Raw genomic sequence first — 13,720 nt, 5'->3', positions numbered from 1 at the left:
AAGGAGGAGAGAGAATGTTATATGTAGCCAACATTCTGCAACGCTTACTTGAATTAAATTTCCAGATTCTCAAGACATGTGATGTCTATGGCTGGATTTGTAACTATTGGCATGTATCCATCCAGCCATGGTTGTCATTACTCACACACACATCTCCTATACCCCGCGTGTTTTAAATCAACTAGGATCCTTGATTGAAAAATGTACATTTAATGAAGCGTCACGATTGGATTATGTATGTTCAATAAGGGCTCGCTTGAGAAGATCTCATGAGACTTTATTATATTGTTCTATTACATTGTTGTCAAGGCCATGTTTTTTCAAACGAGCCACGAGTGTGTCATCTAGCTGTAATCCTTGTTGTTGCATCTCGGATAGCAAGTCTTGAATATGGTGTGTATGGTTATGTGCTAAAAGACCATCGACCAGCATGGTATAAATCTTGACATCCGGTTTGATATGCAAATCCTGCTCCATGTCCTGCATGATGCGTCTTGCTCGTTGTAAACGACCTTTCCTTGCCCAACAAATGATCAATGCTTCGTACACAGGTCGATAGGGTAACCATCCTCGGCTCTTGATGTCAAGATAGATCCGATTTGCAATATGTGCACCACGTGGGGATTTCACCAATGCATCCATAATCAACTTGTACGTCAAACCATTGGTGTGAATGGGTGTGTCCTCAGGTACAGAAGGGAAGAGATGGCGTCGGTCGTTTTTCAATAGGATTTTTGCTGCCTTTGCTGGTCCCTGGTTTTCCACAATACGCGTGAGGGCCATGTTGTTCAAGAAAATCTCGTCTTGGCGGGTGGCATATTGATCCTGTAAGAGCTGATCAAAGAGCTGCTTTTCGATATCAGCGCCACGATAGATGGTGAGCAATGTTCGAAAGGTGGTTCGATCAGGTTCAATGTTGAGCTTGTTCATGTATTGCAACACCTTGAGAAGCTTTGACAGATCCACACTTTCACCCTCATTGATAGCTGTTGCACGCATGAGAAGGTTGTAATCCACACAGTCGGGTCCATGGGTAGAGGTGATCGTCTCAAATACTTGCATTGCTGATCCAACATCATCTGCCACCAAATAACAAGCCATAACAGCGTTCATGGTCTTGTAGTCAAGCTCCATATCGATTTCCCCTGCCATCATCAATAATTCACGAAACATTTTCACACGGCCGGTCTGAGCGCATAAGCTGTACATGGCGTAAAAGGTATTCCTCGTCATGGCGTCGGTAGGTATGTGGGATCTCATGTCGGAAAAAACCTCAAGCGCGTAATCAAAAGCCTTGACGTTGATAAAGCTCCTTAGGCAACTGTTGTATACATCCACAGAAAGAACTCCCGGGTATCGAGGCGCAACATGTCGATATAACTTCATCAAATGTTCGTGATAGTTGCTGGCTGCAAATGCTGACATTAACTTGGCATGTTGTTCTTCTGACACCACAGCGGGTAGATCACGTGTCGTCTCCCACACCCACATTGCATGTCGCATGTCTTTGCGTTGGATATAGTAATCAAGCAGCTTCTTGGTCACCACACGTGCCGCATCCAAATCGTTGTATTTGCAAGTATCCAACAATAAATCCGTAGCCGTTTTCATACGAAATGTGTACAAGCACTTTGTGATAATCCTTGAAGCAAGTGATGTGCCTTCGATGCCATGTTGTAACTTGTATCTTAGGAACCGAGTTGCTTCCGCCAAGCGCCATTCGTCCACGCATTGCTTGCCGCAATAGTCCAAAGCCGCTATCACATCCATATCCCAAAATCGCTTCGCCGTTTCATCAGCCTTGATCCAATCATCAAGCTTGATCCATCCTTCAATCATCGCACGTCCAACCAATGCATTCGTTGTAGCGTATCCACGCACTTGCATCTCCTTGAGCCATCCTTCCGCATGCGTCATCCTTCCATCACGTGCCAATCCAGCAACCAAAGTCGCCATCGCATCCTCCGGTAGTACATGTCCATCATCCATCCATTGTTGTACCATGGTTTCAGCCTTTTCCACTTGACCGCTGTCGACATAGAGCCTTATTAAGGGCTCAAACTCGTTGTGGGAAAATAAATCAGCACGTCGTCCAACGAGATCATCCATCACTTGGAAAGCGAGTGTTGTATCTTCGTCATCAGGATGAGGTATGAGTATTGACAACATAGCACGCACGTCGTCAGATGACAATTGCTCCAATAAAAGAGGATCCTCTCGAATCACTTGATATAGCTCGACAATACGTCGTCGTTTTATACGCCGTGCAATGGCATTTCGAACACGTTGTTGCTTACTTCCTCGTTTCTTTGGATTGGGTGATGATGATGAAGATGATGATGATGGTGTTGTTCGTTTATAGAGCTTCAGCCGTAGTTGTTGTACCGGCTCTGAAGAAGAGGTGTGTTGCTGTTGTTGCTGTGCAGTACCAGACTGAATAATCAGAGTACGTCTATGATAAAGGTTGGGAATACGAAAGGTGTTGTTGGAGGAAAGAGTAGGACGAGTCGTTGTTGTTGTTCTGATGGTGGCCCTTGAAAGGGTTAGATCGACTACTGAAAAGCGCGCCTTGCGAGCAGTCGTGGTGATCGCTGAGACTGGAAACCTTCGATAGAGACAATTGCGACATAGCACTTGAGCCGATGCAAGGAACATTAACGTCTGCGACTTCCAGCCCTCGCGATGTATAAGCGACCGGAACGTCATGAAGCTGTCGAAAACATACAACACGCGCACCAAAGAGCTGTCCAAGTAAACAGAGTTTTTCAATCGCCGCAACCACACCTGGAGAAGAATCTCACACACCCACCAGGGCCCAGCTAATATTACTTTCACCTTATTAGAAGATGACCACCTGCTACTACTGCTAGTCATATTCCAAGTTATCATCACCTTCAATCACCATGAATAGTGCCTTGTCCCATACCATCTTATCCAGAATTAACCCCACTTTTGATAACAAAGAATAGCAACAATGAATGTTCAGATGATCTATTACTATTATGGCTGCCCCCCAATACGTGACAATGAACCCTACCTTAAGATACGTATCAACAAATTCTTTATCATTCAATCTTTGTATAAAGGGTACATGTAAGCTCTAATGCTATTTGGATATAGAAGATGGTTTCGAGTGCACAAGTTGCACGATGATTACCATTCTGGTCGTTTAGTATGGAGACTCCTCCCCATACATATCTCCAAGTTTAGAAATTGATTGTAGCGCCAACAACATACCCCTTGATACATAGGCTCATTGTCCAAGAAAAGCACGTGGTACTAGTACTTGGATTATCAAGTGCTGATGAAAGGTTGATAACACATGTACATGATAGGATGATTAATGAACAGATTGGGAGAGTAAATGAACAACGCAAGGATGTAGCATGCATCACGTGGGACAAGTAAGCAATTCTGTGTCCAAGTCAATGTATTTCTTGGTATCATTGTATTGCGTGCGTTTATTGGACAAGAGAACATTAGCTATGTAGGGTTGAAGGTGTTACGGATGGTTGAATGGGTGATGCCTTGGCCTTCAAAAAGTCAACTCCAAAGATGATAAACCATTTTTGGCTTTGACACAAAAGTTTCAGGAATCTGCATATTCGTTGATCAATACACCAATGTATTAGCAGTAGTAAATAAGACACCAAGTGGTAGTAGTACGGAGTATGTATCCTTTCAACAGCATCCTTCGTAAGCACACGGTAGCTTATAGAGTATACCAACTAAGAAAGAATGTTGCCATGGAAATAGGTGTGTTGCATGGAAAATGACTATCTTTATTCAACTGCAAGTGAAAATTGGTGGCCGCTTGAAAAGGGAAAAGAGGGGAGGGGTAGCTGCTGCTTCAACTCTATCGGTCTGCTTTTTCAACGTGTCGCAATGAACTCATTGTACCAAGTGGATGAGCTTGTCAAGGAATATTTATTGGTATGCGTCTCTTTCTAGATGCCTCGTCCTTGATGGCGCGTGCATTCCCAATCTCACCTAATCTATCCATTCCTTTAGTTTCGCGGCTTTACAAACACATACCGAGCCCTTGAGAATGAGAGCCGAGGAGACAAGGATAAGGGTTTTCAGGTATACGCGTTTCAGGAGTAGTGAAGAATATGCATAACTAAAGGTGCAGATAGGTGGACAAGATCCTCGAAGAACTACTCGGCTACATATTCAACAGTGATATCCATCGGCTGATCGATTACTATCGCTATCTCGATCTACGCTTTTTCACTCGGCTAGATAGTCGCTTTCAACGCACAGTCAACAAGTTTGAACTTTGTCTCTTACGGCATTACCTCGTGTATGGTATGTAACCTACAACTTTACAAAAGTTTATGCAAAAAGAGAAAAGCTCTAATGAAAGGTCCTCGTTAGCCATCCAACACAAGCGACGAGACAAGGTCATTGAATTTTTTGATGTATTTGGTGCCGATTTACATGGCAAGCCAGAGTGGTCTCATTGGTTTGGTGAGTGATGTTCTTCTAAGGGAGTGAGAATGAGGGTTGGATTAACGCTATTGTAACCATAGCTTTACCCTATGTGAAGAATCCCGCTGCAGATCCGACATTTGAAACATTCTTTACCAAACAATGGACTGACAACTACATGATTTCACTCCACAATTTTCTTGCCACTACATTTCAGCATATGCGTAAGTAAATCATTTCTATGCACACATGGATCCATCCTCATTGATGTATGTATTATTAGCTTTACCGGCATTGGTTACATTGAACATGGATCGAGTACAACGCAAAGCTCAACAAACCGAGATTGAGAATATGAAGGTCACCATTGACAACCTAAAAGCAACCGCTGAAGCACGAGAGAATGAAATTGCCAAATTGAAGCACGAGGTAAGGATGATGATTATAACGCACACAACCGTTCTCATCCCATTTTAGATAGAGACCACTCGACGAGAAATGACCGATGGCATCACCCTTATACGCCAGCGAGCAGCATCAATGACAAATGATATCAAAGCAGCAGCTAATGGCACCCACAGATCAAAACAAGACAACGCTTTAGCACCAGCCAATGCGACCATCCCCATCGATCAAAATGGTACCAATACAACGGATACGGTCCCTGTGGAAGATGAGCCATTTGTGGTGGTGAGCCAAGATGAATATTCGGAGCATGCTTCAGCTATCACACACGCCAAGTTTTCTGCTGGGGGCAATTTGATTGCAAGCTGCGATATGGATAACATTGTCAGGTATAGGACATGCCTTTTTTTGGTATGACGTTTTCATTAACTCTTAGTGCTAGGATATGGAGTTACAAGGGCCAATCTACTTTCAACCCATTAAAGGTCAACAACAATACATCCTGTGTCTTATCCATGGAATGGGAAGCAAGGGCGGATCGATTTGTAAGTCACCAATGCGTAAAATGGAAACCATGTTTACTGATATTGTTAAAAAAAGTTATTCTTGGGCACTGATATGGGCACAATCCGCGTCTTCAATGTTGAAAGCAAGTCTATTGTACAAGAGTTTTCTGTGGAAAGGAAATATCCTTGGTAAGTGTTGCCATTGTGTGTTGCTAGGCTAGGTAACTAAATTGAACCGCTTTAGGGTCACTCAACTTTCATGCAGCCCTGTGGAGCCCATGTTTGTTGGCTATGCATCAGGAAATAAGATGGCATCAGATGGCAGCACCCAACCGGGAACATTGGTAGCTTGGAGTATGAAAAGTATGGATTCTATTGTAAGTATATTATCAAAGACACTTACGAAAGGGATAGACAACTCATGCCTACATGAAATAGGGATCGTTTTGTTTTGAGCCTGAGAATGAAAATGAATATGGCAACATCAATACGATCGAGCTCAATCATAATGGTCAAATGCTGGTTGCTGCTGATGATCAAGGTCTTATGCGTATCTTTGGTAAATCGCGTACTTCATGATGGTGGTATGTTTATTATAGCATTAACGAATGTTGTTAGATGTACGGACGATGAAATCGATTATGGAATGGAAGGATCCTTCACGACGATCATCATGCATTGCCCAATTCAGCTTTGATGAAAACTCGATATACAGCATTGATCGATCGGGACAATTGACACAATGGTCGATTCACAAACCAGGTACCAGTTTATCAACACACCAATTGGAAGGTTTTCCACCCCCGGCAGCCTATCCTCGCAAATCAGTATCGGCTAGTGTCAGTAATGCAACAGCAGCATTACCACCACGACCCACCTCCAATCCATCCACGTCATCCCTTTCACGTTTATCCATATCCTCAAACCGCTCCAACCGCCTTCCTTTGATTACCACGGATGATACAATTACACAATCACTTCTTTCGGTTACGCCAAGAGCACAAATGGTAGCATTCAGCGCTGATACCGATTTCTGCCTTTGTGCCACAGCATCCAGACCCATCTCTTCAACATCACCACCACCCGGCAACTCTGAAGATAGCTCTTCTTCTCCTTCCTCCTCTGCAACAACACAGGGAACCATTTATCGGGTATCGGATGGTCAGCCTTCTTTACGATTCGGCTATCAACCAATGCATCAAAAACTCACCACTGTCGATTGGACAAATGCATCAAATGCTTGCTTGCTTGGTAGTATAGATGGTAGCGTTAAAGTCACTAGTTTAATTAAGGTGTAAAATGGCCAGAACAATGAATACCCAGCATCATACCATTCCTTCCATTACATGCTTTTGAAACCACTTTTTTATTTACCCATCATTCCTATTTTGCTGCTTTATAGACACACACATGCACATACTAATTTGCTATATTCTTATTTAACGGTTGTTGTTGTTGTTCTTGTAGCTCGGTGATGTTGGGCTGTAGCTAGGCGATGTTGGGCTGTAACTTGGAGAAGTTGGGCTGTAGCTTGGGGAGGTAGGGCTATAGCTTGGCGACGTCGGGCTATAGCTTGGAGATGTTGGACTATAACTTGGCGACGTTGGACTATAGCTTGGAGATGTGGGGCTGTAGCTTGGCGACGTAGGGCTGTAGCTAGGTGATGTGGGGCTGTAGCTTGGCGACGTAGGGCTGTAGCTAGGAGACGTAGGGCTGTAGCTAGGAGACGTTGGGCTATAGCTTGGAGAAGTTGGACTGTAGCTTGGCGACGTTGGGCTATAGCTAGGAGATGTTGGACTATAGCTTGGTGATGTTGGGCTATAACTTGGAGAAGTTGGGCTATAACTTGGCGATGTTGGGCTGTAGCTTGGTGATGTTGGGCTGTAGCTCGGTGAAGTGGGACTATAGCTTGGCGATGTGGGGCTGTAGCTAGGTGAAGTGGGGCTGTAGCTTGGTGAAGTTGGGCTATAGCTTGGCGATGTTGGAGAATAAGATGGGCTCGTAGGCGAATAATTGGGTGATGCTGGTGAATAGCCAGGCGACGTAATGTACGAAGGACTCGATGGCGAGTATCCAGGCGATGTAGGTGAATAACCAGGGCTTGCTGCATATGGACTAAGATCACCACGCCAAGGACTAGCACCTGATGGTGATGCCGCACCTGTATTGCCCATAGGTGAGAACATAGGTTCTGAAGGCGATGATGGATGTGAAAAGTCGACCCAGTCTGGTGAACGAGTATCGTAAGGTGTACCCAAATTGGGCGTCATGTAACCAGGGCCTGGTGTAGTGAAACCTCCAACATCTCCAGGAACGCCATTAGGCATGGTTTGGCGATTATCATGAGGAATAGTCTTGAGCATATCTTCATCCAACATGACATCAAATTCACCGGTACCCAAAGGTGCCAATTGACCAAGCATGATGTTTTCAGCAACACCACGACAATCATCCAATTCACCGACAGCTGCTGCTTCCAATAGAATCTCCACAGTCTCTTCGAATGAACAACGCATCAAAGCACCCGTCTCAGCTCGATTGATACCATGACGAGTAATAGCCATCAAGTGGCCACGGTTGGTCATGACATCACAAAGCAATGCCAAGTGGCGATAGTTGACATAGGAACCATCAAATTCAATGACGTTACGCAATTCCTTGAGCAAAGCCTTGCGAGTAGCCTCAATACCAAGGACTTCCATGATTTCAACAGTGTTGTTGGAATAAGTGCGACGTTCATCAACACCACGTTGGCACATGACTTGTTGCAAATTGATGCCATCGGTATCCAAACCCCACTCCGTCACTGTGTCAAAGTTGCCATTTGCATTCAAACGAGTATCCTTGCGTTCAACAATATACACCTTTTGAATTCTTGGAATACCACGAAGATTGATCGAGCTAAGCATGCTGGTTTCAAGTTTACGCAAGAACGTATCCTCTTCAGCTCGGCCCTCGTCTTCGTCCATGCCCTTTTCTTCATTCTCATCCATCATAACACGACAACGGATGATAAGCTTCTCAGAGTTATCATCACTGCCAATGACGTGGAGATCACTCTTGAACTCTTCAGAGATTCTTTGCACCACTTCGGTGATATTCAAACGTTTGTCGACCATCATACCACGATCCAATTCAATACGGAGCAACCAAGGTGATACGCGAGTAACCACAGGTGAGTTGTCATCTTCAAGCTGATAGTATGTATCAACGAAATCCGCATCTTCTTCAATGATAGTGTTGCGTGGATCAGGATCGTAAAAGATCTCCGTACGTGCAGTGACCTTTTGCAAAGTGGTATGTTCAAGATGGACTTGAACTTCCTTGGCCAACTCAATGTTGCGAGAACGCTCAGCATCCAACCACACTTCGAGACGAGGCGTCTTGATATTCTTGGCAACGTTGATGATTTCCTTCAAACGTGGGACACCAAGAGTAACGTTCTTACTCGACACACCAGCATAATGGAAAGTGTTCAGAGTCATTTGTGTAGCAGGTTCACCAATAGATTGTGCAGCAATCGTGCCAACCATTTCACCAGGAGCAACCATGGCAGTTTGGAAACGGCTTTCAATTTCACCAAGAATCCTATATATACAGCATCTCATATTAGTCATTGTTCCTAGCAACAAAGAAACACGTATTACATACCATTCAAAGGCTTGGGATGTTAAGTGATATTCTTCAACCACACGCTTCACGGCAAATGTGGATCGTAACAAGGATCGGAAAAGACATGTTGCATTCTTTTGAGCTTCGGCGGAAATCTTATCACTGCCACGGACCACAAGTAATCGATCGGCCAATGATGAGATACCATCAATCACCTGAAGAGGATGAATGTCGGATGGCTTTCGAGGATCGATATGGAAAATTTGCTGAGCATTGGTGATAAGACGCTGCAAGTTGACTGGTAATGGCCATTTATCTTCTCCATCCTTGAAGATGTATTCACGCAACAAGTGTCGATCTTCTTCAAGACGAAGGAATTCTTGATCCAACTGGTTTTGAAGCATCTCATTGCCTTCCACAGCTTTGAGAACATTGTAGTTGAGTGTACCAGGTCGGAATCCTTTTTTGCTAGCAAGGTCCACCTTGAAGCGATCCACAAATTGTTCTTCGGAACAGCCAATGGTAGCCAACTTTTGCTTCTCGACAAAGCATGCATCCAAACCATCTTCACCATAGACCATTTGAATGATATCGCCCAAAGAGTTACGCACAGTGCCATCGTACTTGACCATGACATCTTCAAGTGCCTTAACAAGACGTCTTTGGATGTAACCGGTTTCTGCAGTCTTGACAGCCGTATCAATCAAACCTATACTTCAAATTAATAACAATGCGATAACACTCCTTTCCTATGATCTTACCTTCACGACCACCCATAGCGTGGAAGAAGAACTCTGTTGGTGTCAAACCACGCAAATATGAATTCTCGACGAAACCACGACTTTCAGGGCTGTGATCATCCTTGGAAAAGTGAGGAAGCGTACGGTATTGGAAACCATAAGGAATACGCTTGCCCTCCACGTTTTGTTGACCCACACAAGCTGACATTTGTGAAATATTGATAAAAGAACCCTTGGAACCAGCCAACACCATTTGCTTGACGTTGTTGTCGATCTTCAAATTCTCCTGGGCCATTTTACCAGCATCATCACGAGCCTTGTTCAAGGTTTGATTCACCTTGGCTTCAAAGGTCTCACGCAATGTCATACCAGGCTGTACTTCAAGCTTGTCTTGTTGTGCTGTCATGATGATTTCTTGCACACGTTGCTTTGCTTGGGCGATCACGTTGGTGATGGTTGCCATGGTATTACGATCGGCGATGGTGTCACCAATACCAATACTGAAACCATTTTGCAAAAGCCAATAGTTGACCACTTGTTGTGTGCCCGTCAAAAAGTTCTTGGCTGCTTCAGCACCTTGCTCATTGACAATGGTATGGACCAAACCACCACTTGCTGTACCCACAGTCTTTTTACAAACGATACCACAAATCAACTCGCCATTTTCAACAATGACACGCGTATCACCAGGCGAAATGTAGGTGTGTTCACGATCAGGATGAGTGGAATGGAAAGTTTGACAGTTGATACCCTTGGGAATCACCATGGCAAGGATTTGTTTACCAGTCCACATGGCCTTGGGTTTGATAATGGCTGGTGGGGGAATATAGCCATCCCAATCAGGGACCCACATGACAATATTCATCACCATATCCTTGGTCAAGAAGGTGTCTCGAAGCGTAAACTTGCGAATACCACAAAGTGTATCTTGCACAATACCCATGACCGGCTTGTTGGATTGCGGTGATACAATCTGCTTTGGCACCATACAAATCTCAGTGACTTCAGCTCGTGTCTCCAAGGATTGTGGAACGTGCAAGTTCATTTCATCACCATCGAAATCAGCATTGTAGGGTGTGGTGACCGACAAGTTGAGGCGGAATGTTGAATAAGGCATAACACGAACACGATGACCCATCATGGACATTTTGTGCAATGAAGGTTGACGATTGAAAATGACCACATCATCATCGTTGATATGACGCTCGACTTTGTATCCATATTGGAGGGGTATCTCGCCAGCGCGCTTTCTGTAACTCAAATCGATACGTTCGCCCGTGTCACGAATCACGTACTTAGCACCTGGATGTTCCAAGGGACCATTGCGTACAAGTGATTGTAGCTTGTCAATGTTGTATGGCGTAACAATTTCAGGATAGGTCAAATTGCGTGCAATGCTGCGTGGAACACCAACTTGATCAAGAGACAAGTTTGGATCACCAGTAATGACTGTACGTGCTGAAAAGTCGACACGTTTACCCATCAAATTGCCACGAAGACGTCCTTCTTTGCCTTTTAATCTTGCACGGATAGATTTGAGCTATTAAAGATCGACATTAATAATCACGTTCATTGATGCAGCCAATCAACAACACTTACAGGTCTACCCGATTTCTGCAAAGCTTGGGGCTGACCGGCAATATCATTATCCATGTACGTAGCAATATGGAACTATAATTGTGATCATGATGAGTTTCCATGGCAATCTTTCATTAAATCTTTTTCTTTACCTGAAGCAATTGCTCAAATTCTTGTACAACGTGTACAGGTGCACCTTCAGATTCACATCGCCGAACATTGGCATTGGCTTTGAGAACATCGGAAAGCTTGTGTGTCAAATCATCTTCGCCTCGACTCGTGCCATCCATTTGAATGCTGGGGCGTACTTGTGGTGGAGGAACAGGCAATACAGTAATGATCATCCATTCAGGTCGTGCAAACTCATCCGATAAACCCATGTCACGAATATCTTGATCTGAAATGTTCTTCAAGATTTGAAGGACCTTGTTGGCTGTGAGCTGCTGTCGACCTTCGGTAGCTGAGTCATCACCAGAGTTGCCTTTGGTTTGTGCATAAAGCTTGAGACCATCCTTGCGAATCGTTGGTTGCTTATATCCACATCCTCCATGTGCATGCTTGCGTTTGCCATCAGCATCCTCCCGATCATCGAGGCCATCATCATTTTCATCCCCTCCTTCGCAAACCATCTTCGTCTTGGCCAAATCCCACACTGCTCGCAAACGTGCTTTTGGATCCCGGATCTTTCTTGCCCGAACAAAGCGTGGATTCGACTAATATACGCTTACTTAGCTATCTTTACCATCATCCCAATAATACCATCCTTCCCCCCCCCAAACAGCTTACATCATCCACTTTCAATTTCGAACAATGAAAACAAACGCATTCGAGAATCTTTTTCACTTTTGTAAGGAAACCTATCATCGTTACCTAGATTAGTATACAAGGTTTCCAAGCAATGTATCATTCAGGATATGTACCAATGTGAAAGACAGGCTTAGCAAGCTCAATATGTGCAAAATGACCCGGACAGACTGCCATGCCTTCACCACAAGTTTGACACTTGTAGTTACGATCGATGGTTCCCATACGCGGATCAAGGAGACCTCCCACTCTTGGTTTTTGTGTGCCTTCATCATATAACTCTGGGAATTCGACTTTGGCCACAGACATCGCTTTCTGCAAACAGCAATTAGAGCCAATGGGTCAAAAGCTGTCCTGATTCTGATGAAAAACATACGATCTCTTCCGGAGACAGAATGCCAAACTGCACTGCTGCAACACGTCGCACCGGTGCTGAAGAATATGCGAATGGGTGTCCACTCATATTGTAAAAACGTTTCTCGCGTCAACCGATTCGAAAGCTAATCAGATGGGTGGTGTGGTGTATATTTTTTTTTGTCGATTTGGGTGTTTGAAAAAAGAAGATCGATAAAAGAAAGATGGGGCGAGTGTCGATGTCGTATTGGATTCGTCAATCAAGAATATGGCACAAGAACAGGTTGCGAGATTCTTAATCGAACGACAGCAAAGTTGAGGTTCGAGAGAAGAAGGCTACACCGCAGCAAAGAGGAAAAAGGCGAATCTAATACCAATCGGCCATACAAAACATTTAAGAAACGTCATCACACTCTGATTTGCCTTTCGGAATCACATTCATCCTCCGCTCTCCCATCCCTTTCTTCGCCTCACATGACCAACCCACTCACCATCATGTTCATTGTCAATGAAAACATGAAGAGCTTTTGCTGCTGTTATGGGATACCAAGTGGTCGACGTTTTTAGAGTTTTGCTGTATCAAGTATCTTCTAGCACAATCCCCTTAGTACAGTAGCTGTTTCCTTTACCATCAACCATACAACTCATCTGGTATCCTTTCTCCATTAACGTAATACATTTCATATTCTAACATGCTTTCTTTTCTCTTTGATTGCCGTACTATCTCCAATACCTTCATACTTCACGCTTTATTAAACAGCATAATGAATAAAGCTTACTATGAAGCAAGCTTCAGAACAAGCGCTAATGATGGACACCATCACCCTGGCTATATTATCTTTGTCAATCAACCGTTTACTAATCGCTACTATTGCTTTCGTCTATTCGCATGTGAATGCAAACGAAGATGTAAATGATCCTTCTCGTTTTCCAACCTTCAAATTGCCATTCCCCTTTTCAATCCATAAACCAACCAATTGACCCACAACCTTCCTGCACATACGAGCTGATATCACAATACCCAAAATATTATGTTGAATCCAATTTTAATTCACTGAATAAGTCGAAGAATAGCATATGGTAGTGTGGATGTTTATCAAGTAAATAGGATAAAGGAAATAAGATACAGGTGAATCACATAGAGGCAACAGGGATAATGGTGTCATTGTATTCTTGGTTGCTGCCATCATAAACACCCTTCATCCACGATCGCAAAATAGCTGCTGCATGCGTTGACTTGAGTATTCCAATATCATCCATGACTATAGGACATTTCTCTTCAATCACATC

General features: G+C 43.9%; 3 protein-coding genes across 3 annotated transcripts; 1 reads left to right on the top strand and 2 right to left on the bottom strand.

Annotated features, from left to right (window-relative positions):
- Window positions 1-267: 267 nt before the first annotated feature.
- On the bottom strand, window positions 268-2,655 carry O0I10_001251 (uncharacterized protein; the record flags this gene model as incomplete). Its single annotated transcript, XM_058481348.1, has 1 exon — window positions 268-2,655. One exon carries the CDS (start codon window positions 2,653-2,655, stop codon window positions 268-270), a length of 2,388 nt encoding a protein of 795 aa, XP_058347986.1.
- Window positions 2,656-3,885: 1,230 nt separating this feature from the next.
- O0I10_001250 (uncharacterized protein) lies at window positions 3,886-6,640 on the top strand (the record flags this gene model as incomplete). The annotated part of the gene is made up of 12 exons (XM_058481347.1): window positions 3,886-3,933; window positions 4,012-4,083; window positions 4,137-4,308; window positions 4,378-4,470; window positions 4,533-4,655; window positions 4,715-4,860; window positions 4,909-5,225; window positions 5,279-5,381; window positions 5,437-5,531; window positions 5,587-5,719; window positions 5,781-5,901; window positions 5,961-6,640. 12 exons carry the CDS (start codon window positions 3,886-3,888, stop codon window positions 6,638-6,640), a joined length of 2,103 nt encoding a protein of 700 aa, XP_058347985.1.
- Window positions 6,641-6,781: 141 nt separating this feature from the next.
- Window positions 6,782-12,539, bottom strand: O0I10_001249 (DNA-directed RNA polymerase II subunit RPB1; the record flags this gene model as incomplete). The annotated part of the gene is made up of 8 exons (XM_058481346.1): window positions 6,782-8,930; window positions 8,994-9,663; window positions 9,716-11,234; window positions 11,294-11,365; window positions 11,425-11,985; window positions 12,059-12,129; window positions 12,193-12,391; window positions 12,453-12,539. 8 exons carry the CDS (start codon window positions 12,537-12,539, stop codon window positions 6,782-6,784), a joined length of 5,328 nt encoding a protein of 1,775 aa, XP_058347984.1.
- Between the last annotated feature and the right edge of the window lie 1,181 nt (window positions 12,540-13,720).

The sequence above is a fragment of the Lichtheimia ornata genome (genome assembly GCF_029851405.1).
Source record: "Lichtheimia ornata isolate CBS 291.66 chromosome Unknown scaffold00003, whole genome shotgun sequence".
Taxonomy (NCBI): Eukaryota; Fungi; Mucoromycota; class Mucoromycetes; order Mucorales; family Lichtheimiaceae; genus Lichtheimia; species Lichtheimia ornata.
The sequence above is the reverse complement of the archived record's forward strand: the minus strand, read 5'-3'. Positions and strand labels throughout refer to the sequence as shown.